The following is a 24,066-nucleotide window of genomic DNA, read 5'->3' on the forward strand; positions in this document are numbered from 1 at the left end:
GTCCCACTGGCTTTCTTTGTCCCCTCTGCTGGTACTGCCTTTTAGTCTGGCAGAACATGTAATTATCATGCCCTCTGCCCCCTCAAATGTCATTGCAGAAAAGTTCACTTACAAGTGTGACTTCCAGTGGGAGGCAGGACTTCCAATTAAGTTTTTTCTGCCTGAGCCAAACTGGTTTTACTGGTATTCCTGAGCCACTGCCAAGTAGATTGAAGTATTGTGGGGGGAAAACATAACAGACATAGCTTTGTCAGCCCCCCCATACCCAACATATTTACTGACAATTCTGTGCAAGCAAAGCTACCCTTACACAGTGGCTTTTCAAAGTCATTTTCCTTTTTCCTCTTTTGCACGCGTGGAAGCCGTATTTCATACAATGTTTTAAATGCAGTTCTGTAAGTCAGGTTTTTTTTATTTATCCTTCTTGAATGGGTTTGCATTTGTAGTTGATCCATAGACATGGAGGGATAGACTCTCTGCACAAGGTTCTTTTGATTTCACACGGAAGAAAAAGCCAAGCCGTTTTTCATGCATTTGCAGTGTTTCAAAGTGCTGCAGTATACATGAAAGGGAAAACAAAAGCTGTGTTGGACTGCAATGTGAAATCCTTGCCCCTCATGTGAATGAACAGTAAGACAAGGCTGTTTTCGGATGTTTTGCCTAACTTTTTGGCATTCAGATGGAATAAAGCATGCAGGGCTGTTTTTCAGTGCAGCGCATACTTTGTGGTATTTCAGATAAAAGAAGAACAGCAAATGTAGAGCCGTTTTTTTAATGCAATGCATAACTTTGTGGTTCAGATGAAAGCAAAGCAAAACGCAGGGTCATTCTTCAGTGTTCAACTGCTTGCCACACATGTGCCAGAGAACAAAGCATAGCCGTTTTTTGGTGAAAGGTTCAAATACTTGCCCCACATGTGCCAGGGAAGCAGAGCACACGCGTTTTCCATGGCAATGTTTCAATGCAGTTTTTGGGTGAAGGGGATTTCTGCTTAGGGCCTTAAATGCACCCCACACTCAAACCTTCTCCAACCTTCAGGCACCGAGCCTCTGGGTACTATTTAACAACCTCTTTAGACCTCCCACCCCCTAAAGCTTCCACTCAGCTTCCTTTACCTTCACCTCCTTGGCTTTGCCCCTTTCCTTCTACTGCAACTCACTCTGTATTGTCCTTGTTACCACTTTCCACTCCACTAGGTGAAGAGGAGGTGAAGAGGTCCTGCTGAGTCCTTTTTGCCTGCTTCTCTCTCTTTTGGCATATTTGACATGTATGTGGCTTTCTCATACTTAACATCATTTCTCCCTTGCATGCTGATAATCTGACCACAAGTTAAGTTAAGGCTGTTGCTGTCTTATTGCACGCCGCCATTGTTACCTGTTGTGCTCCATGAATGCATGAATCCCGCATTCTCCTTTCTGAACTGCCCCTACTCCTCATTATTCAATCTAAGTTTTGTGATTCTCTGAACCTGCCTTACTACTGTGTGACTACTGTGTGCGTACCATATTAATGAACATGCTGCCTTTCGCATATTTTTCAGGACATGAGGAATTCAAAACGCTATCACGTACCGTATTATTATGGAGTGTGCTAAATTCTTTTATTTGTTTGTGCTATGTGTTTCGGGGAACATGCTATCTTCAAGTTTTCATACTGTATGATATGATATGTTAGGTTGTTTATAATGCGCCTAATACCCAGAGCTTTCTAAGCGCAGACCCGGGGATCGAACCTGTCTTGCTCCGTGTCGTCTTGTTTCCAAGGCGAGCACGTTTCCCCTGAGCTAACCTCCCGAGACGAGTATATAAGTTTGTGTGCACACTGTGCCAGAAAGAGTCTGCAATGAGCTTTGTATTCACAACTAATGTTGAAAAGGTATTTGTGGGTAAAAAAAAAGAGATTGAAGGATAATGGATAGTGCATTTTCTTGTCTGCCTCCGACAATGAAACCTTTTATTTATTTTTGTCTTTCAGAAGAACTGCCTTGCCGGTCTCCTGAGCCACCTGAGCCCACCTCCTGGCTCATGTATGCCCTGGTTGGTGTTCTCGTCTGTTATGCCACAGCCGTGTCCCTGGCTCTGCTTTGCTGCTCGGTAAGAAGCTGGATGCCCTTCTGATTGTACTGTGGCAGGTCCAGAACACTGGGACCCCACTGGATCCTGGCATGTCCATCCCTGTGTTTTCACACCTCCTTCATTGCTTATTCTCTTGGATCTGCCTCGTTGGGTCTTCAGCCCAGCTGATTTGTTTTTGATTGGCATTAGTGATGCCAAAAGCATGCTCCCTTGTTCATGCCTGCTGGCTGCCACAAGCTCAACTCCCACACATTTCTATTAGTAACCAAAACATCCATCTCATTCCATGCTCATTTGAAGAAGGTTCCAGCTGGATAAGCATTTAATTGACAAAGGGGTCCTTGCCACTGCTCTGAAAACGTGCAGGTTCTGCAGGCGTCCACGAACCTCCCCTCTTCCTTGTTACCTTCCATGTTTTCTTTAACACCGTGTGGCCAAATGTACAATTTCATCAAATAGTTATTTCGTTAATCAGATGATGTTCTCTGCCTTTCCAGCCCAGAAGGCAAAGCAAATATGCAGTGGCCTTGTAGGAGAGAAAGTTGTTGCCTAGTGATCTGGAGATTGGGCAGTCTATTCCCTCAAGCAAAGACACATTTTTCGGATATGTAAGCATAATGCTAAGCATGCAAGAAGCATTTGCAATACCAGATCCCTGGCCATGTCTTCAGGTGTTAATTTCATGATCATATTTTTTCTCAGACTAACATTGGGATAGTTAAAAATGGAGGGAAAAAAACAGATGGTATAGCCTACTCTACAGGATTTTGGTGGTCGTGATTCTGGTGCGTCTCTAGCTGTGGTCTGGAGCATAACACTAACTGCCCTCCGAATATCCACAAAAAAACACACAATAAATGCACACTAACCCCTATAGACCGGCAGTCTTTATGCAATCAACATCTCATTAACATTGTATAGGAAAACACTTCATAGGTATCTTATTGAGAAAAATATTTCAGTAACTTTCCTGGCTTTAATGATAAACGTAAACATTGACAGAATGTTATCCAGAATGCAATTCTGCCAAGATTGAAGCACCGGAAGCACATAGGTCAATGGTCCCTGTGTAGCTTGCATACAAAAAAAGTCACTGTTCTTAGGTAATTGAATGCACAGGTTCAAGGTGGTGCTAATGTTGAAGTCAAGAAGAGAATCTATTTCACAGTAAAACATATTTTTGTGAATATTTCAAATGATTATTGAATTTCTAATCAACATTTTCCTGAAGAAGCTCTTGTGACTGAAACATGTTTTGGCACAATTCAAAGATAGTTTCCCATGAGCCACACACGTCTCATTAATCGCTGTATCAAGTGATTTGAATATTTTTCCGAATAAGATGCTTATCAAGTGTCTTTCTTTCCATACACAATATTATGAGATTTTAATTCAATTAAAATGCACTATATATAGTAGTGAGCCTGCACTCATCTTACTCAGGGTTGGTACAACTAACCTTGGGCTTGAATTGCCTTGAGGTGTGGGGAGGGTTGGAAAGTGATCAACATGAGATGCCCATGGGCACTGTGTCATGGCGTATCCATGAGATGACATGGCATGGTACATTCATCGGGTACTTTGCCAGGCAACCCCCATCACGCATCCATCTATAAAATAACAATCTGGTTATTGCCTGGAAATAGCCATCAGGCACTTTCCCATTAAATGTCCATAGGTTATAGTGTCATGAAATTCCCATGTCATGCTATGCAATGAAAACTGCCAGATGGGCTGCAGTAAAAGTCTTGTCAGACACTGAACAATGAAAAGAGCATTCAGACACTTTGCAGTAAGAGGCCTGTCACATTTCGAACCCTGACAAGTCAAGTCAGACGCTGTGCAATTAAAGGGTCAAGGAATTAGCAATTAAAAAGGCTGTTGGATGCTGTGCAATAGAACAATTATCAGTGTATTGTGCAATAAAACGACAATTAGATACTTTTCTCTTTGAGGCCCACCCAGCACAAGTGTGAAATGCCTGTGGGACACATCAATCAGTTGCTAAGCTGTGATGCTTTAATCAGACGCTGCATCAATAAATCATACATCAGGCACTGTGGCAAGAAAACACCTTTATTAACTGAGCCATCAAACATTTCTTACATACTGTCTCGTGAAAGGCCTGTAGACTCTGTGCTTTATAAAAACATAAAAATTAACGTGCAATCAAGTTCCTGTTAAATAATGAACTGTGCAGTGAAATGTTCACATGGAAGTGAGTCACGAAATGCCCATCAAAAAAGGATCAATCGAAACATCTGTCAAATACTTTGTTAGTGAGTTCAATTCCAGAGACTGCGTAACCCAAGTCCCATCAAACACTGCATATATATATATATGGGATACATTACTAACCGTAATTGTATTTCTGATGCTTGTATCTGTTAGATTCACATCCTATGCATAGGCTGACATCTAGTGGAAGCTGCAGAGTATTACAGTTGAATATATATATATATATATTTAATTGGATATTTACAAAGCACTTAATACCTGGAGGATTCTAAGCATGGAACCTGTGTCGCTCTGCACCATTTTGCTTCCAAGGCGAGAGCTTTGCCCCTGAGCTAGCCGCACAAGACTTTTGTATCATGAACTGCCTGCCACAAATGATTCTACAATATACAACTAAGGTAAGAGACAGCAAAAGCTGGTCTGATACTTTGCCAATCAGTTTCCTGCTGATAACATTGTGATTGCAACGTAAAACCTTATGGAGTGAAGATTGCAAAAGTGGAATCCAACATTGTCTGATAGCATTCATGACTAACAACACAACTATGGGCACATGTGTGTGCATTGGAGAGGAGGAGTGGTTAAGTGGAGTGACATGTGGGCATGGTTTGTTTCTATGAGAAATGCCTCAGAGAAACTTAACACATTCACAAAAGGTGGGGAAGACGAGTAAGGCTGAGGGGGATTTATGTCATGGAATGCGACTGGGCCCCACTTAAGAGGCACAGTCACAGAGAAAGTTCATGGTGGGGAATCTATCACGTTTCCTTGTGGGCAAGACATCCAGACGAAGCATAGCAAGCTGGGTGTGAGGCCTCCTCATTTGTATGGGACATAGTCAAAGAGCTATGCCCAGCTGGTGAATTTGGTAGGAGGGGAGGGTGTTTGGAAGGAGGAAGATTTCCCAACATCTGGGATGAGTCTTGTAGGCCAATGGGGCTGGTGCAGACGCAGTAACGTGTCTGGCAGTATAAGACGCGGCCGACATTTCCCAACCCATATTGGCCTCCTTAAGGAACTTGCTTAATAGGACATCTTTTGAATTTCAGTATAGGCCACTCTGCAGACCCTTCCGGGTATTGTGGCATCAAATGTAACATTTTCTAGCATAAAAAAAGACATTATCCAGCACAAAATGGTTTACTTTGTGGCACATCTTTTATTGACTGGAGCAAGGGGTGTTGCTAGGTCTGGAAAAGATCCGGAGCTACACTAATGTCGGGACTGGTGCAACTCTGGGCTAGCTAGCCTTTTTGGTTGTAGCCCCTGAGCTTCTATCCGGGGCTACAACCCAAAGACCCAGGGTTATAGCCCCCACAGCCCTCCCCCCTAGCAATGTCTCTGGACTGGAGTATGTGAGAACCAGGGTGTAAAAGCGATACGCTGTGAAAAAGAGGTAGCGGGTGGGTTAGCCTGCAGGAGGGCCAGGTTTTCATTATTTGCACCTTTTTTATTCTGCCTCCTGTGTCAATTTAATAGAAATAATCCCAGGTGTCCCAGGCCTGACAGAACAGTATTTGTTTTGCTGCACCTTGTTTGAAACATTCTCTAGTCTCTCAGCACCCCTCATACTCACCAGCACCCGACACACACCCCTATTCCCCTGTCACAAGTTACGCTCTCAAACCTCTCATTCTGCCAGTCATGCCCATACTCCCAAGCAATGCTGCACTTCCATGTTGCAACTCACACACCCCAGTCCCTGCCACACTTCGAGCTCAGACTCTCAAATAACCCCCCTGGACTCTGCAGTTCCTCTTGCAGTCTCCAGTCCTTCATTCTTTCTCAGTATATCCTTGCCCCAGTTTCCTCCTATGTCCCCCACTCTCTTGCTCCTCTGCATCTCGTGTCCTTTCTCCCAGTTCATCGTACTCTCTTTCCCATTCCCTCTCCCAGTCTGCTGCTTGCTCTCACTTCCCCCCAGTGGCCCCTCTCTGGCCCACAGGACCCTTTCTGCTCTCTTTCCCACTGATCCCCCTTGCTTTATTCCCTTTCTCTCCCTCTTAGCATGACTTTATTTTTTTAAATAAAGATTTTTATTATTTTCGTGGTGATTGTTCAAAGGTGGATAATGTTGCGTCTTGTGTGGTGAGTGGTCTGGCTCTGCTACAACACAAAAGGTGTGCATGATGAAAGCATTCGTCCCCTGGATGCCCACTGGTGTGGTGGAGGGTTAAAGGGTAGGTGATATGGGGGTCGTTATACATTTACCGGTATCCCACCAGTATTCCTGGCTGGATACTGGCAAATAGACCTACCGTTACCGGCACCTGATATCCCAGCATTACAGGGATATTCCAGGTGCTGACTGTCTTTCCCTATTCCATACAGTCCCAGGGGAGGGTATTGCGGCTAATAGCGGTGCCAATAATAACGGCAGTTTTTGCCAGTGCAGGTCTGTTTTACCTTGAGCTCTTGGCTGGAGGTGAATCAGTCACTCCCACTGGCAAACCTGTAGTTTTGCGATGCAGGTAAAGTGGTCGTAACAGAATTATTGCTACTTTTACCGGCAATTTTTCTGCACCAAAAAACCTATAATGACCCCCATAGAAAAAGCCATAGAGCCTTGCCCCCTCTAGGGTAGTTGGAAGAAGGGGGGTAAGTAAATAATACTTGGGATTTGATGGAACTGAGCCAAAGCCTACCAGTCAATGGCCTTCTTAGAGTTTGCTGGGTTTGGGCAGTCGGTCTCATCTCAGGCTCTCCCATCTGTGATGGCCCCTGCTTCCGCACTATCTGCTAGCTGGGTGAGTCCTTGCCCACGTTCGACCTATGGGGCAGCGAGTCCCCTCTTTAATGATTGTAGGGAGAGATCCACTCACCTCACTCTTGACTTGTGTGAGTGGAAATAAACCATTTCAACATTTCAAGCTGCAAGGCAGGTTCGAATGAAACTCACTTTCTACCCAAGCTGCTTTGCAACTCGCAAGAGATTGCAATGTGTGAAATTCACACTGGCAATTGCGAATAGTAGCACTCTTTTTTTGATTGCAGCCTAACACTTTGCCTTTGCCTTGCCTTTCACTTTGACTAGCGCTGGTTTTGCATATTCCAAATCCGTTTTCATTAATGTGTTACTTTCTGGCTTTAAATGAGGACGGTATGTTGATCAAAATGAAGACAAACGAATTACGCTTGGGAACACATTTAAAACAACGCTTTAATTTGTTAACAGTGTGCTTTTCAAATTTGTAATATAATTGAATAAATAAACTAATTATTCAGCTTCGGCCGATACTGCAGAAACTATTCAGTATTCGGCCAAACAGAAAATATACTATTCGGTGCAGCCTTCCCAAAGTAATGGCTTGAGAAAAGCAAAGCATTTACTGAGGGCTGTGGGCCCTTACTAGGCTGCTATGGGTCACCCTGGTGGCCATTATTGCCATTAGCACACTAAATGATCAACTGGTTTGCTGATGGACCATTTATAAAATGTTTTACTTTGGCCCGAAGCCGCACATGGTGCTCAACATCACATAACATGAGAACCTGTTCAAGTAAAGATGGCCGCCATAGGGGAAGTGAAAGGGAGTAGTGTCCCTTTTCCCTTGCCATGGTGACCAAGGAATGAGGAGAAGCTGAGGCCTGAAGGCGCAGACTTGTGGCATGGAAGAGGAGACTGAAGGGTAATGTGGGGCCAGGCACTGAAGAATCTCAGGAGGGAGAGGCGGCGATAGAGAGGGAAACAGGAAAGTGGCGTTGCACGAGTCAGTGATTTATCAAATTCCCCATCACATAATGGGTCTGGAAATACCCATCCGGTGTGTTCATATCAGATAGCCATGATTTACTGTTAATGAAATAGCACCTTTATTCTGATATGCCATGTCCATCATGTATTAACGCATGAATGGCCGTTCATCGACTGTGCCATTCAATGCCCATCAGAGACTGTGCAATGCAACACACACATCACTATACCATTGTGCATTCATCAGATCATGTTCAGTTCAATAACCAAAAGGAACTATGCCATCACACTGGTACCGAAGTGTGTTGCCCCTAACACTCATCAAGCATTCTTAGTTTGTATTCCCGTCAAATGATGTGTAACGAAGTACACATCAGGCACTTTCATAAAATACTATTAAATAATATACAAAGAAATGCTGCGCAGGCACAAGGTGATAAAACGTCCATTACAACCATTGTGAAAAAGTGGAGCAACTTGATGTTTTTTGGTTTGATTGCATGAATGGAAACTACAATAACAACCTTGTATGCTCAGTTCTCTTCCCTTGACTCGAAGTGCTGTGTACTATTAGCACACTGACATTCTCTCAGCCAATTCAGTGTTGGAAATGCAGGCAATAATTAATTGCATTGACTGCAATTGACTGCATTCCTGCCGTTCTGACTTCACAAACAGCCAGGGAAACAACGGACGGCATTTATAAGCACTCAAGAAACAGCACTGCAATTTCCCAGAAATGTTTCCTTACACAAGACCATCCAACCAAATTTAATACACCAAAATGAAAGCCGAAAAATGGCACAAAGCGATGACTTTGTAAAGACAAAAACAATACCAGCTCATGCAAAAACTTTCAGTTCAACCAAGGGTATAATTCAAAAGCTTACTATATAATGACAACTTAATTACTGTTAAAGTAAAATATTTTACTTCACCATCACAACTCCAAAACTTTCATTGCTATTATCACTGCATGCTAATAGTCTTGTAGACTTCAGGAGGGGTCATTATCGCTTGGAATAATGACCCTTCCCCAACCTATGGACCGCGGCGAATGGGGGTGGGTCAATAATTCACGATAATGCCCTCTCCCTCAGTTTATAAGGCTATCATATTCCACCTAAATATGGGGCAACCCCTGTTTGCTCTATTGCCTACCACACTGGTAGACCAAATGGGCACAACCACTGAATTCCATTGTAGAACTATTTAGTTAATATGGATTTGGGCGAAACCTGTGTTTCCATACCCTATTTCATACGCAACAAAAATGTAACCAGCTGCACCTGCTCAATTTCTAGCACTGGTACCAACATTAAATACATTAGACAGCCTGGATCAGATTTTGTCCCATGAAATGCATCTCAAGGTACGTGCTACGAAAGGTCCTTTAAGTTATCGAAAACCCTAAAGCCCTAGTGTCATTTATTTCCCGTTAATTTCGGTGCCCCGAAACTCACACCTGACCTTTTCATGAAATAACTAGCACAGGCGTTCATAAAAAATGCCAGCCACAAGCTCAGCCATAGAAGTTCATGCTATGCTATTAAATTGAGATAAAACACTGTACCATACATTGTGCATCAGGTCCAGTGATATGAATTAAGACCCACTGTATTACGTTATATGTTATGCTATATGGCATTTGTATAGCACCTAGTGCCATTGGTATGGCCTCAAAATGCCTCAGAACCTAGTAAGAGGATTTTACAATGTCTGTGTGTGCATTCTAGCTAGTACAAAGGTGGGTAGGGGTGGTTTAGTCCGTACTTGCGACCCATGGGGAAATGGTTTGTGGATGGGTGCTGTGATGGGCTGTCGGGTGAGTATGCAGATCTGATTATATGCCCAGCTAGGCAGAAGATTTTCGTGGGATTTAGCTGCATTCTATTGGCAGAGCTGATGTGTGATAAGAGTTCAAGTAGTGGAAGATTGCAGATGTATGCCGATGAGTGGCCGTACATTGGGAAGGGAACAGCCATCTTCCATTGAGACATGGATGTTTTTTTCTTTTTTGAAGATGTAGTGCAAGCCTTATCAAGTGGGTCTACCAGAATCCTTTCTGTGCGTGCACGGTACATTCTTGAAGTCTCTGTGTGTGACTTGATGATGCCCGCACCTGCCTGTATGGGGGTGAAAGTACACCCAGGAGGTGGATTAGGTCAGTCATGATGCAGCTGGGAAGAGCCAGGTCTTGAGTGTCTTCCGGAAAGTGAGGAGATGATCTATGCTGCGTATGCTAAAAGGGATAGAGCACCAGATTGTGGGTGCTTCGACGGTAAAGGAGGATCCCCCTATTCTGGTTGATTTGGTGGGGGGATGATAAGGAGGAGAGCAGAGCCTGATCTCAGGTTTCTGTTGGGTCTGTAGGGGGTGAGTTTATGTAGGAGATATTCTGGGCCTGAGTTGTGCAGATCACAGTGGGTAATGCACATTGCCTTGAAGGTGGACTGTCGCCCGACTGGCAGCCAGTTCAGGATACGGACGATGCGTGTGATGTGCTGTCTTGGGCCAAGGGCAAGAAGGAGCTTATCTGCAGAGTTTTGGACCTTTTGGAGTTTTCTAAGTTGATTTGCAGGGATACCCAGGTAAAGGGAGATGGCATAGTCTAGGTGAGAGAAGGCAATGGTCATGATAGCAGTGATTGTGTGTGGGTAGGTATGGTAGGGGAAGATGCATCAGAGAATGCATAGGTGTAGATAGCAGAATTTAGAGACAGAGTCGATGTGATGCGATAGGGTCAGATCTGCGTCTATGGTGTTTCCCACGTTCTTTATTGTGTTGGAGTTAGGGGGAACCTCCAGAATATATTATATCACATGAAAACCCTATCAAATACGGTTTCTTTCAATATCTATCAGGCACAACGACAAGTTGTTCGAACCGATGCGCTATGAAATGCCAGAACTGTGGTGCTCTAAGGGGTGTCTGTTGGGTGGTGTGAGCAATGAAAATTCCAACAAGTCATGTGAAACTAAATGATCATTCTACAACTCTGCCGTGAAATGCCATGGAACACCCATCAGATGTTGTGCAACTGAGTACTTGGCACAATCTATGAAATTTTATTCCTATCAAATACTGTTGGGAAATTACCATATGATTTGCTTCCTTGAGCAGCGAAACAGGTGATCCGGTTGAGGTTTTGTCAGCTCCATTGTTCAATCTTGAAATAAACATGTAGTGCTGAAATGGCCTACAGTGAACTCTGGAGAACTCTCGGATGACCTCTGCATCATGGGCTTCTTTTGTACAGAATTTGTCATACAGTTTCTTGTAGGTTGTCTCTCACTCTTAACAAATGTTATACAACAGTTTGTGTTATGCTTATCTATTTTTAATCCCTGTATAAGAACATATGTTAAAAATACCCTATTTGGACCTTTTTGTCCAAACTTTCATGGGAGGGAAGGACTCGCCCAAACCCTACTTAGAGGGATTTGACTGGTCTGCACTGTTTAATATGGGGCCACTTTGAAAACCATTTTCACAGGCACTTTTGGGTCCCAGCCCACCCCTGTAAACATTCCTGACAATATCCTTGACCAGGCCTGAGAGCTTAGTGGAAGGAATAGCCTGATATGAGTTAAAGTGAGAGAGCAAAACTTCCCATTTCCGGGTGGGAGCAAAATTAACGGATTATGAATTCCCCACCAACAATGTATGGGTGTTGAATGTAATGCATAAGGGGTGGGGAGCCTTGGAGTAGGACTGAGTGCGATCATCGGGGAATGGACATAGACCCTGAAAGGTGGGGAGCAGAAAAAACACATGTAAATCGTTAAAAATGGGACTGAAAAAAATGCTTTTAAAACATGTGTAATTACTATTCAGGGAGGAAGGGGGTGAACGGGCACTTTACAATGTAGCAATAGACATTTTCAACACTGCAAACTATAGAAAAGACTCCTCCAACCCACGCATCTCCGCATGCAAAACCATACAGCAACCCTTGTAAAAAACAACCAGCAAGCGTGGAGGACAATCAAGTACTCATTCTCCCGTTTACCTTTCCTAGCTTTCTTCTCTTCACACCGCCTTTGACTCTGCTCTTGTTTCTTGCAAAAAAAACATTATTTTTCTATCCTTATTATTTCTTATTCCCCTTACCCTTGACGGCTTTATCACCTTCTGAATCGCATACTTTCTCCTCCATCCCTTGATCCATCTAGTTTGTCTTATTTTTCAACTTCTGACTTTGCCAAACGTTCATTTCCAATGTTGATCTTCCACGTTCTTCCTATCTGACTGCTACTTATACCTCCGCTTTGGCCCCTCCTTTTTCTTCATCTTCTTTTTCTTCCTTTCCACCTATTGCTGAATTTGATACTTCTTCTTTTCTCGCACAGCTTCACACAACCAGCTCCCCTCTTGTTCTTATTCCTTCTCCTCTTACCACAAGGTTTTTCCCGCTCCTGTTACCCTATCTCCCTTCTCTTATTAATTGTTGTCTCTCTTCTGCTATCCTACCTGCTGAATTGAAGAGTGCGTGATTCTTCCTCTTCTAAAGAAACCATCGCTGGATCGCTCTTCACCTTCAAGCTATCGTCCTATGGCTTTACTGTCAAACCTTTCTAAAAACCTGGAGAAGGTGGTCTGTTCTCATGCTTCCTCTTATCTTGATCACAATTCTCTTCTTTCTTTACCCCAATCTGGATTTTGACCATTTCATTCTACTGAAATGGCTCTTCTTTCTGTCACTAATTCTTTTTGTTCTGCTAGACATTGTACATTTTCTTCTATCCTCATCTTACTTTACCTTTCAGCTTCTTTCGATACTGTGGACCACTGTGTTCATTTGTCCAATCGTCGGTCTGTGGGCTTCTCTGGTCTCGTTCCCTCATGGTTTGAGTCATATCCGTCTAATCCAGTGGTATTCAAACTGTGGGGCGCGACCACACAGGGGTGCACGGGTGCATCACTCGGGGGCCCTGAGAGCTCAGCATGAAAGCTTTAAAAAAAAAATCTTAATTTTTTTTATTTTTTTTTTTTAGTTTGGAAGAAATGGGCAGAGTGACTCACATGGTCAGGCTGAAGCATGAAACTGTCTCAGGCAACAATGAAAAAGTGGCCCGCAGTTGTAAATGGTTATTCATTCCTTTAGTAACAGACTTGGCCTCATTACAACTATGGCGGTACGGTAACAACGGTGCCGGTAACCTACCGGCACCGTTGCTACCGCACCGCCATAGTAAAAGTTGTGCTCGTGGGTGCCTGACAATCTGCCAGGTCTGACCTGACAGGCCGTGCGGCACCCGCAAGCACAGCTCGTCAGATGCACCGGCACCGTTATTAACGGTGCCGGTGCATCCAAGCTCCCCATTCCCATTGAGCCCTATGGGGCTCAAATGGGAATGGGGATCTACCGGTACCGGCACCCACGAAAGGGCAATTATTAGGTCCGCCTGCCTTGGCATGACCCGGTAATTGCCCATTCGCGGGTGCCAGACCCGAATATAACTCCGGCAGTAGCCGTGCCGGTTTTACCGGCACAGCTACTGCCAGGGTTGCAATGAGGCCCACTGTTTCAATAGTACCCAAGGGGGTGCTTTGTGTTAAAATGTAAGTAAATTGTGATATATTCGGCAAACAATGGTCAAAATTACTAACTGCATAGTTAAGTAACTCATCAAACTGGTCCACATTGGCCGAAATGATGGCCCATTTTGACTGGCCCCACTAGCATTTTACATTTTTGGTACAGGCATTGCCCTATAGGCCAGTTCGAGCCTGGCTGCTCAACCATTATGGAGGAGCTAAGGAACCAGCCCAGTGAAACAGTGAGCACTCCCTCAGCTGCTTTTTCCAGCTGATGGAGTGCTCCTGGGCTGGCTGAACTGTCAAAGGGAAAACTGTTTCCCTTTGACAGTTCAGTTTAGTTCCCCAGCCGCACATGCTCACTGAGCCATGCAAGTGCTGGGGCGTTTTGCTTTGCCAGCATTGCATAGCTCATTGAAAATGCTGGCTGGGGCACTGCATGTCTGTATGACAGAGGATGAGCTCCTGCACCTCCTCGCACATACGGACAAAGCAAGCTGGAGCAGGGCGTTTCAGCACCCACACGCAGGCCAATGCAGAAGGTACGTTTATGTTCATTGTTTTTATTTAAACATGTGTATGGATGCGTGTATGCTTATGTTATGAGTGAATGTATGTTGATGGATGCTCGTGTGAATGATAGAGTGATTGCTTTATGAATGTGCAGTGCCTTGCATACACACATAATCATGTTGATTGTGTTAGGCCCAGTGGGGCCCAGGGGACAGGGATGGTATCTTTTTGCTGGACATCTATTATAGATATCCGGTAAAAAATGTCATGCCTGCCCACTGGGCCCCCAGCACCAATTGCAAACTGTTTGGCTATTTACCCATTTTTTTGTTAAAAGTATGCTCTACAAAGCAACATTTTAACCCATTATTTAAAAAACAGTCACAGGTGGACCCCCCTCCCCCAAACCCTCCTTCATTGGTTCTGGCTCCCTCACTATGCTCGGTCGCTATGGCATTTTTGGGGGAAATAGTTATGCCCCTCCACTTAAAAAAATCACCAGCCGCCACTGGCCCTCAGACTGTGTTGGAAACAGGATGGAGGGGAACCCAGGGACTATGGTGGGAGCACAATGGGGAGAACCATGGGATAGTGGTGGGAGCAGAGTGGGGAGATCCCAGGTGTGTGATGGGGTGCGGAGAGACCAGGGACTGGGTAGGAGTGGGATGAGGGAGCCCAGCGACTGTGATGGGAGCAGGTGATGTCGCACAATATATACTGTCCATTTGGCATTTCTGGGGGTCCCGACCTGCCCAAATTTTGCTCAGGGGGGCCCCGGCCAAAAAAGATTGAAGACCACTGGTCTAATCTATCCTTTTCTATTTCCTGGGGCAGCTCTATCTCCCCCTCGTTTCCCTCTTGCCCATGGGGTTCCTCAGGACTCTGTCCAGGGCCCCCTCCTTTTCTCCCTATATAACTCTCCCTTATCTTCTGTAATCTCATAATTTGGAATCTCTTCGGACTATTATGCGGATTAATCCCAACTTTATATTTAGTTTTCTGCTTTTTCTGATTCACTTCATGCCACAATTTCTGACTGTCTTATTTCTATTCTAACCTGGATGCATTTTCACTTCTTGCACCTAAATGCTTCCAAGACTGAAATTATTTTCTTGCCTGCTTCTCCTATTTTTCCTCCCTCTATTCAATTTCCTCCTGCTTCTCTTTCTTTTACTCCTCCAGCCTGCAATACGGGCATCCTCTTTGACTCGCTGCTTTCCTTTTCCTCACACATTTCTAATATTGCACGCTCTTGTCGTTTTTAACTTTTTAACATACGCAAAGCTTGTCCCTTTCTCACTTTTCAAGCTTGTACACTTCTTATGACTTCACAGTTTTTTCCACACCTTGACTGTTCTTCCTGTCTTCTTGTTGGTCTTCCCGCTTCTCATTTTACCCCAATGCGTTCTATTTTTTGTTTCTGCTATTCAATCTCTTTGTACTATTCCTCCTCGTTCCTCCATTTCTCCCTTTCTTCATTCTCTACACTGTTATACTTTGAACATCATCTACAGTTTTGTTTCCTTAGCATTAGCTTTCAACGTCTTTATGGAATAACCTCACCTTATCTTTGTTCATTGTCCGCCTTGTATGTTCGTTCTCGGTCTCTTCGATCTGAATCTCAATTTTTGTTGGTCGTTTCTAAGCCCCCTTGTGCCTAATACTGTTTTTGTGATTTTTCTCTTCTTGCTCCCAAATTATGTGACGCTCTGCCCTTTCACATTAGATCTATTTCTTCATATTCTGCTTTCCGTTCTCATCTTAAATACCACCTACTTTCTATCAGGTTGTATTTTGGGTTCGTTCCCGTCCGTTTTCTAATTCTTTTCCTGTTGTGTATGTGCGGTGCTTTGGCGAAAGAGCCTTATAATTAATAAATACAAATACAAGGATTGAAAGGGCTTGGGGATATAGTCCATAGGACCTAGGCAAAACAGAGGACAAGTCATTATAAGCGTCACAGATATCATTGTAGTTACCCATGTTGCCCTTGTGCTGGAATTGCGTTTTCTCATATTTGCATTGGCGATGCATCGCATTCAGTGACATTTCATTGGTTAGCCTACAAACCCACGACCTCAGTCTTAGCCAGTATCAAAGCTATGCAAAGCTACAACCTCTGGGATGCGGAAAGGCGATCCAACTTCTTGTGACATTGAGTCCGTATCAGCTACTGTTCTACAGGGAGGCCACTGTTTAGCAAAAATGCTTTCATGCTTGATTATAGAACCTAGTGGGCAAGTGCCTGGCCATGTTACCGCCCGTTCCTGTGAATCACAAATTAAGTGCTGGAAGTTCTCAATGACTTGCGTCCATGCAAAGTGGAAGTACCCCCAAAATATTTACAATGGTTATAGAGTACATAATGGTCCACTTGCAGAAAGAGATACAACAAATACATTACAAAAACCTTACAAAGTAATACGATTGAGTGATTCTCTACCCCCAAAACTACATGTAAAATTTGCTTGAATTGAACGTAGGACTTAGCTGGATGATTCAAGTAGTAGAAATAGTGAATAAATATTTCAAGATATCCACAGTGGAAAGATGTGAACAAAAACGTGCATATGATACATTCTACTGGAGATCATTTGGATAGTCTCTGCTCGAACTGAAATCCCGGCTTCATTTTACCTTTCGCTACCACTCGAGCTGCTCTTTGGTTGACTAATGAGCTGAACCCTAGTTGGTCTTCCTAATGCATAGGCTACCTGCCTTTAATCCATTGACTTGCATCTTCCTGTCCTCCGCAGACTCTCAGCTCTTTCGACTGGGCGGGCGTGTGTGCCATGTACTACCATAAAGTTCTCTTGTGTCGGTCACCCATGACTCTCTGCAGTGAGTTGTCCCCATTTATTACACCACTGTCACACTTTAGGTTTAGCCAGCAACTTGTTTTCCTCTGTAAATGTTGGTTGATATGTCAATATGTTCACCTTTTCCCACCTTTCTCACACCATGCTATTCTCCTCTTGTCTCCTGGGGAGGCTTGTCAACAGATCCATATGGTCTCAGTGTGATAAGACACGGCTCCTTGTTTAACTCCACACCCACTAAGGTGCCAGCCTGACATTGATCCCGTTCCCTCTAAACCATTACTCACTAACTCTCCACAGAAGAGCTCTTTCCTATATATTGTTTATCTGTCCTCTGTGTCGCATTCCTGCTGAAGAGCTCCTCAGTGGTCATGGCATCTGCTGGGCATGTGCAGCCTCTTAATGTATGGCAAGACAGAAAACGGCCCTATTAGATCTTAAAACGCAAATAGAGGACCTAAAAGAAAAAAGGCAAACTTGCCCTCCTACTACTCCTGGACCTCTCTGCAGCCTTCGATTTGGTCAATCGCCAAATCCTATGCCAACATTTGAAATCAGCTGCCCACTTTTCAGAAAATGCCACCAACTAGATTAGCTCCTTCCTGGACAACAGACACATGAGAGTATTCACACCGACCTCATCTGCTGATCCATTGCAGGTCCCCTACGGAGTTCCTCAAGGGTCGTGTGTATCTCCCACTCTCTGCAATGTATTTACCAAACCCCTGTTTGATGTGCTTGACTATCTGGGTGTCACCAACACCAACTACGCCGATGACACCCAGATACTCATCCCCATCACTCGTGACTACAATGTTGACTCCAAAGCGCTGAACGCCATCTACCAAGTTGTCCAAGCCTGGATGGCGCGACACGAGCTCTGTCTTAATGACGACAAGACCGAGCTCCTCATCCTTGGCACCCAACAAAGACTTAACAAACTTGACCCGTCGTTCAGTGCCTTCAATATCGATGGTAATGTCATCAAAGTGGCCAAAGAGACTAAAACCTTAGGAATTTTCTCAGATTCTACACTCTCCCTCAATCGACAAACTTACGCTGTTGCCACTGCCTCGGTTTACACATGTAAGTTGATCACAGCTTGCCGCCCATTCCTCTCTACCCAGAACTGCATCAATCTTGCCTAAACTTGATTACTGCAACGCACTCTATCAAGGGACCAACCAACGTAATCTCAACAAACTACAGATCACCCAAAACAATGCTATAGAGCAGCCCTTAACATCCCCAGATCGGCACACATCGCCGACACTAGGAAGAGCCTACACTGGCTTTCTGTTGCTCAAAGAATATCACTCAAATCACCGACCCTTACGCACAAATGTTTAAATAACCAGGCCCCCACATACCTAGCCGCCCGCTTCTCTCAGTACACCCCCTCACAGACACTCAGATCTGCCCAAGCACACTGCCTTACGATACCCAGATACAACTTACAGACAGCCGGCGGTGTCAGCTTCCCAGTCATGGCGGCCAAATTATGGAACTCACTGCCTCTCTCTATCAGAACCTTGCCCTCCCCTACACCTCTTCAAATATAAAGCCAAGCTCTGGATATACTCTACATCTAACCTATCGCCACCTTAAGCCACTGGCCGGATCTCACCTTGCTCGACAACTTGTACTGCCTGCACTTGTCTGCCTGTTATTTTAATGTGTCTTTGCCGGTAACTGCATTCTTGCCATTTCATGTACCTTTGTGCCTTAAGTTATGCACCTGGTTGCCATTGGGCCTTGTGCGCTATACAAATAAATAAAATACAAATACAAATGGCATTGCCCTAGGTAAGTGGAACCCACTCAAACAGCCCCAAGGCAAACCACCAGCAATATGTCAATGGTGTACAGCCTCCACTTTAAATTACCGAATTCTCAGACTCTTCTCTCCATTCTGTTTGCTCTACATATCTGAGTATCAGGGATTCTGCCACCTTCCCCGCCTACCACAGTCACCATACTGCCCAGCCACCGTTACCTGTCTTTACTCTGCTGCAATAGCCACACTGATATTGCAGTGCGTGTCTTCACTGTGATGTAATAGCAGCGCAGGCCTGGGGCACAGTAAAGGCAGGAAACTGAAGGGGGGCAGAGAGGGGCAGGCCGTGCAGCGGAAACAGGAAGAGAACAGGCCGACGCTGGAGGTAAGTGTGAGAGGCAACGGGGAGAGGAGAACATTGGGAGATTGAGTGTTGGGGAGTGTGGGGTGCAGCCGGGAGGTAGAGGTAGAAAGGGTCTTCCCTTGTGGGACGGGGAGAGGTGAGGGGCATGTGCGAGGGAGGATGCATGTGGCGAGGGTGGTAGAGCCAACCCCTCTCCCGCCAAAGCAAAGGGGGGTGAGGGAAGTGTGTTGAAGCAGGGACTGGCATGGCAAAGGCTGTTGCATGAAAGACACTGAACCTCCATCTCATCTTTTAGGGTTTCTTTATCAGTGTTTCAAACACACATTGCATCATCAGCAGAGTAGAGAGACAAGTATCTCCCCAAATCATCTGACCTAATGTCTGGCCTGGAATAGCTGGCCTTAAAGCCACTGTTTAATGTATGATATCACATGCTTATGGTCACACCAATATGTTCTCCCCATTATCTCGCTATGCATGTATACATTGGACTATTCCATCCCTGTCTAGTGCATGGCACTGAAGCAGAGGAGGTGAGATCAATGTAACAATGCGAATGAAACCCAGCGGGCACATTTCACCAAGGTCCACGATGTATCATCGTATTGACCCACAGAGGGCGGTTGCTGCCGGCACACGGGTGATCAGGAAATTCCGAATATCCACCAACTCAGACATGCACCCCCTTTACAATTTTACAATTCCCTACACAATTCTGTAGTAAATACCCACATTCCCACGAGACCATTATTTGTAGTCGTATAAACAACTTTCCAAGTTATGCCTTCTCAATTTCTTCCTTCAGAAAAATATTGCTATTTGTGTTTTATTCGTTATTTTTGCATTCATTTTTCTTGAATTATAATTTTGAATTTCATTTTGGTTTTTACTCTTTTTTAACGCATGTCCCCTTTGCGGGATACTTTTTTTTGTGGTTTGCTGTTGTTCCATTTTTTTGTTAGCTCCTGTCTGGGGGCAATCCATTAGCTCCACCAGTTTCCCTCACGTTTTGGAAGTGACGCATGCTTCCGGCCTATGAGATTCTGCCTGTCCATAGAGCGAGAACGGGTGGACAGCTTTGATTGCCCGGGTAGATCATCAAATAAGAATTCCTCTTGAAAAGAGCAGGTTATGAAAAACACCCTGATATTGGGAAGACGAGGTGGGACAGTGATAAAAACCTTTCCCAACCGTATAGTCAGAAGTCTACCCCCCCCTGGCAAAGATGGTCTCCAGGCCATAGAGAGTATCAGCAGTAAACGTGGAGCTGAAATATGGGGTGCCAATAATGTGACGATAACCGAGTTTTGGGAGAGCCAATTTTTTAAGATGCTACTAGACCTTCCCTATAGTACTTGCTCTACACCACTGCTCCTAGAAGGTTCTTCTCCAGTATTTGGAGTTCTCCTCATCTGGCAAATATAACGGGACACTGGACGATGTTCTTGCCACTTCTCTCCTATGCTTCAATTTTGTTTAAAATCTCTTTGCGACTCTGGAATTTTTTCATTTCTGGGAGAATTTAGAAGCAATAGATAATGAATCAATAAGGGAAGTCGCAAATGCATTAAAGGGATGGTACCTCATTGCCAGCTGTGGACCTGGCAGCTTACCTGCAGGATACGGAGACGTAAAATTGTGCTTAGGCTCTGAAGGCTCTTTAGATCAAATTGAACCCTTCTTTGCTAGTTCACTATTCATCATATGTTGCCAGGGATCTCTGCCTTTAGCTTCCTTTGCTATGAGTTGGTAAACAGTACAGTAGGATTTGTTCCATATTGTCGGAATGTGAAGGAAGATATTATACATTTTCTTTATATTTGTCCAAAACATCTTAGGTCAAGGGGACATTGGCCATAGCCAGTTCTAAGGAATTTGAATTTTCACCCCACAGTGGAAGCATTGTTTTTGTGCATATCAACTGAATTTCTCTTTATTATTTTTGGTGTCGTAAAATGCCTGAGGTGAGCGTGGCTGTTGAGATCCAAGTAACCAGAAATTGCAGAACGGATGTGTGTGATAATGTGGGGATATTAATTTCTGCCTGCTAGATGATATTGGAAATGTCTTCTTAGCCATACCGGTTTTTATGGATTTTAATGTTTTAGTTATACATTTCATGATCTTTACTTATTATTTGTATATAAGTATGATTTTTATGAATTGTTTAATGTGCCTTTGCCCGAATAAACATTAAAGAAGTGAATAAATGAAAAATAATTTAGTGAAGGTAGATGATTTTGAGGATTATGTTTTTCCAGAAAGATATTTTTCAAGTAACCGTGTTCCTATGAGGCATCATTCGATAGAACTGTTCACATGTTGGGATTTCCCACATCCTAGATGTTTATTGCTGATAGACTGTTGCCTAGCAATGATGCCTGAAACACATTGCATTGCTTGTGCCTGGTTCAGAATTGCATTTATTAACCCTTTTTTAATACATGTTTTCATCTCTAGCGGAAGAGAAAATCAAGGACAACCCAACAAAGTGATTACATGAACATGACTCCTCGACGACTCAACAATAAGCATTACCAACCCTATACGCCTCCCAGAGCCGATATGCTACGCTGACATGGCAGAACATCTGATGGCATGAGGGCTGGACCTTTCACAGAACCTTTATCTGAACACACAGATGTCAATTCGCCTGTCAGGAACCGAGGCGACCATTGCTGTTCGGATAGGAGAAACATTCCAATAGAGTTTTTATGTTTCGATTATGAACTGTGCGTGTTAGAGATCAGCTAGTTGAATCCTTGTCAATGGCGTTGGAGGTTGCTTCACTTCTTGGTCTCCATCTGAGCTCAGGAGACATTTTTAGCGACTGAAAATCAGCAACATTAAGGGACGAGGCACTTCTTCTGAAGCCACCACGACCACACTTCATCCAAAAGAAGACCACGAGTAGCAGTCTCAAGGCTAAAGCCAAGGACTCCATAGCCAGTGCATATGACCTTTGCTTGCACTCAGCATCTGCGGTTCCTCCAGAGCAGGGTATTAGACACAGACGCGAGCAATGTCGCGATGCTTGCATTGACAGAGCTTAATGGGCTGGGCCTCAGCGGATAATGGGACGATTGACAGTGGGCTTCATTCTCCATTGTTCTCTGATCTCAAATGTGGCAGCGGTTTGTTATCGAATAATTCTGCACATGATAGATAATTCTCCATTTTCAAATGATGGAATGTTCCTTCTACTCTGTACCAATACGCTGTCGTAGTTCAGGCGTCTACTTTTCAGCCATGATCAGACGCCCCTCACTTACACCCAATCCCTCAACTTGCATCCTCTCTGATTCCAGGTTCCACGCTTGTCCAATGAGAGGGTGAGAGGTATTATAAGTGGGTAAACGAGCAGAGCAAGACCCTAGCAAGACCGAGAGCTGTTTGAAAGACTCCAGACCCATCATCCACTGCCTACTAAGGACTATAGCTCTTGCGCTTTTTTCCAGGCACTAATCATTCATGGGGCACATGTGATGTCCTTGGTGTCCCATGCCTTCGGTGTCCACAGCTGCAACTATTAATTTTGCAGTGTCAAGGCCACTTTGAAAGTCAACGCCGCGAGGACGTTGTTGGAGGCAGAGCAGCCAAGCCCACATCAGGGCATTTAAGTGGTTAAATAACTGAAGGCACTATGCCAAAATCCACTTCTGAATGTTCCTGTCTGAGGAGCAGATCTCCACACTCTTCAGCCTGTACCCTGTGCTGCATAATCGACTCCCACTGCTCCCCTTTTTTCTGTTTATGTGTGCCCCCTTCTCTTATGCTACTCAACTTCTGTATCCAGCTTACATAATAACACCGTTTTGCTGCCATGTTTGCTGTACCCATTTTTGTTTTTCTGATGTTCGAATTGAGATGTTATTTTATAGTTAGCTGTACTGCGCATTACCAATAAATATTAACAATAAATCCATTCTTGTATGAATGATTGTATCACAAACTGTGTGACCTGCGTGCTACTACTTGCTATGGTTTTCCATCCCCATCCACGCCATTCTATGGCACTGAGCACAAGCCTAGGTCAACAAAAAGAGCCACTTTGTAGTGGCGTCGATCTGCCCATAGGGAAACGTAATAGTCTTGGGCATGTTTGCATTATATCCAAAACAAGAAGGTGCTGTTACGCAAGGGATTGGTCACTTAGGTTGAATTATTCAGACAAAGTTTCCTAGTCCAATATGTCTTCAAAAAATAATTTGTACATTCACTCACAAGAAAGAAACACCATATCAGCCACAAGTGTTAAAAAGTAAGCATTGTTGTGTATATATTTGTATGAACAATAAATAATACTAAAGTGTCTAATATAACAATATGACAATCACAAAGAAAAAGGAAAACAACAGATGAGGCCCACCTCATAGGGGCACAATAAATTATAATAACATTTACATAGATGTATTCATATTCTTAGAAAAAATGTATAGAATTAGCAAAAAGGTAAAAGAGACATTTGTTGAAAAGAACAAAGTTCCAAAGATACTTAAACATAATTGACACAAACAACAGTGAATCAAAAATCGACCCAAAATGGCCGTTATGTACAACCTTAACCTGTGCTATCTACAAGCTAAATCCCTTCGCCTTACGACTAATGAGAGAGTTGTCTTGTACCTGAATGTTGCTATTAGTTCAGCAAATAGGTTTAAAAAAAAGGGAAGGAAACAAGTTCTTGTTAGTATCCCAGAGTGAAAAGTTCTTATGCGGGATGGGGTCTGTCAACGCAGAGGGGGAGCCAAAAAAGAAAAAACCAAAGTGAGTTCCTTTAGTTGTTGGACCTGTTATAATCCATGATCCAAATTTACAATGTGGTCTGTAAAGACCATCAATCCCCTCTTGTAACAATGCGTTTCGGCGGAACAGCAATGTGAGTTCAATTTTTCAAAAAGGAAGGTCCGCCTTCGTCAGGGCAGTGGGTGACAGGACCCTGTGGTTTAAAGAAATGAAAGGGAAAGGTGTTATAAGTGTGTTCAATAGAGCGCTTGGTGGGAGGAAAATTTCAACTTGTAGGGACCGTTTTAGGGAAAAATATT

At 43.9% G+C, this 24,066-nt stretch overlaps 1 protein-coding gene across 1 annotated transcript in view; it reads left to right on the forward strand.

Annotated features, from left to right (window-relative positions):
- The window catches only part of CD28 (CD28 molecule), a 172,157-nt gene extending 149,227 nt beyond the window's left edge, over positions 1 to 22,930 (forward strand). The window contains exons 3-4 of the mRNA XM_069615551.1: positions 1,975 to 2,093; positions 21,482 to 22,930. Coding sequence (XP_069471652.1) covers positions 1,975 to 2,093; positions 21,482 to 21,598 — 236 coding nt within the window. The 3' untranslated portion in view covers positions 21,599 to 22,930. The remainder of the gene's footprint in view (positions 1 to 1,974; positions 2,094 to 21,481) is intronic.
- The last annotated feature ends 1,136 nt before the right edge of the window (positions 22,931 to 24,066 follow it).

The sequence above is a fragment of the Ambystoma mexicanum genome, chromosome 9, assembly GCF_040938575.1.
Source record: "Ambystoma mexicanum isolate Mex_15411 chromosome 9, UKY_AmexF1_1, whole genome shotgun sequence".
Lineage (NCBI taxonomy): Eukaryota > Metazoa > Chordata > Amphibia > Caudata > Ambystomatidae > Ambystoma > Ambystoma mexicanum.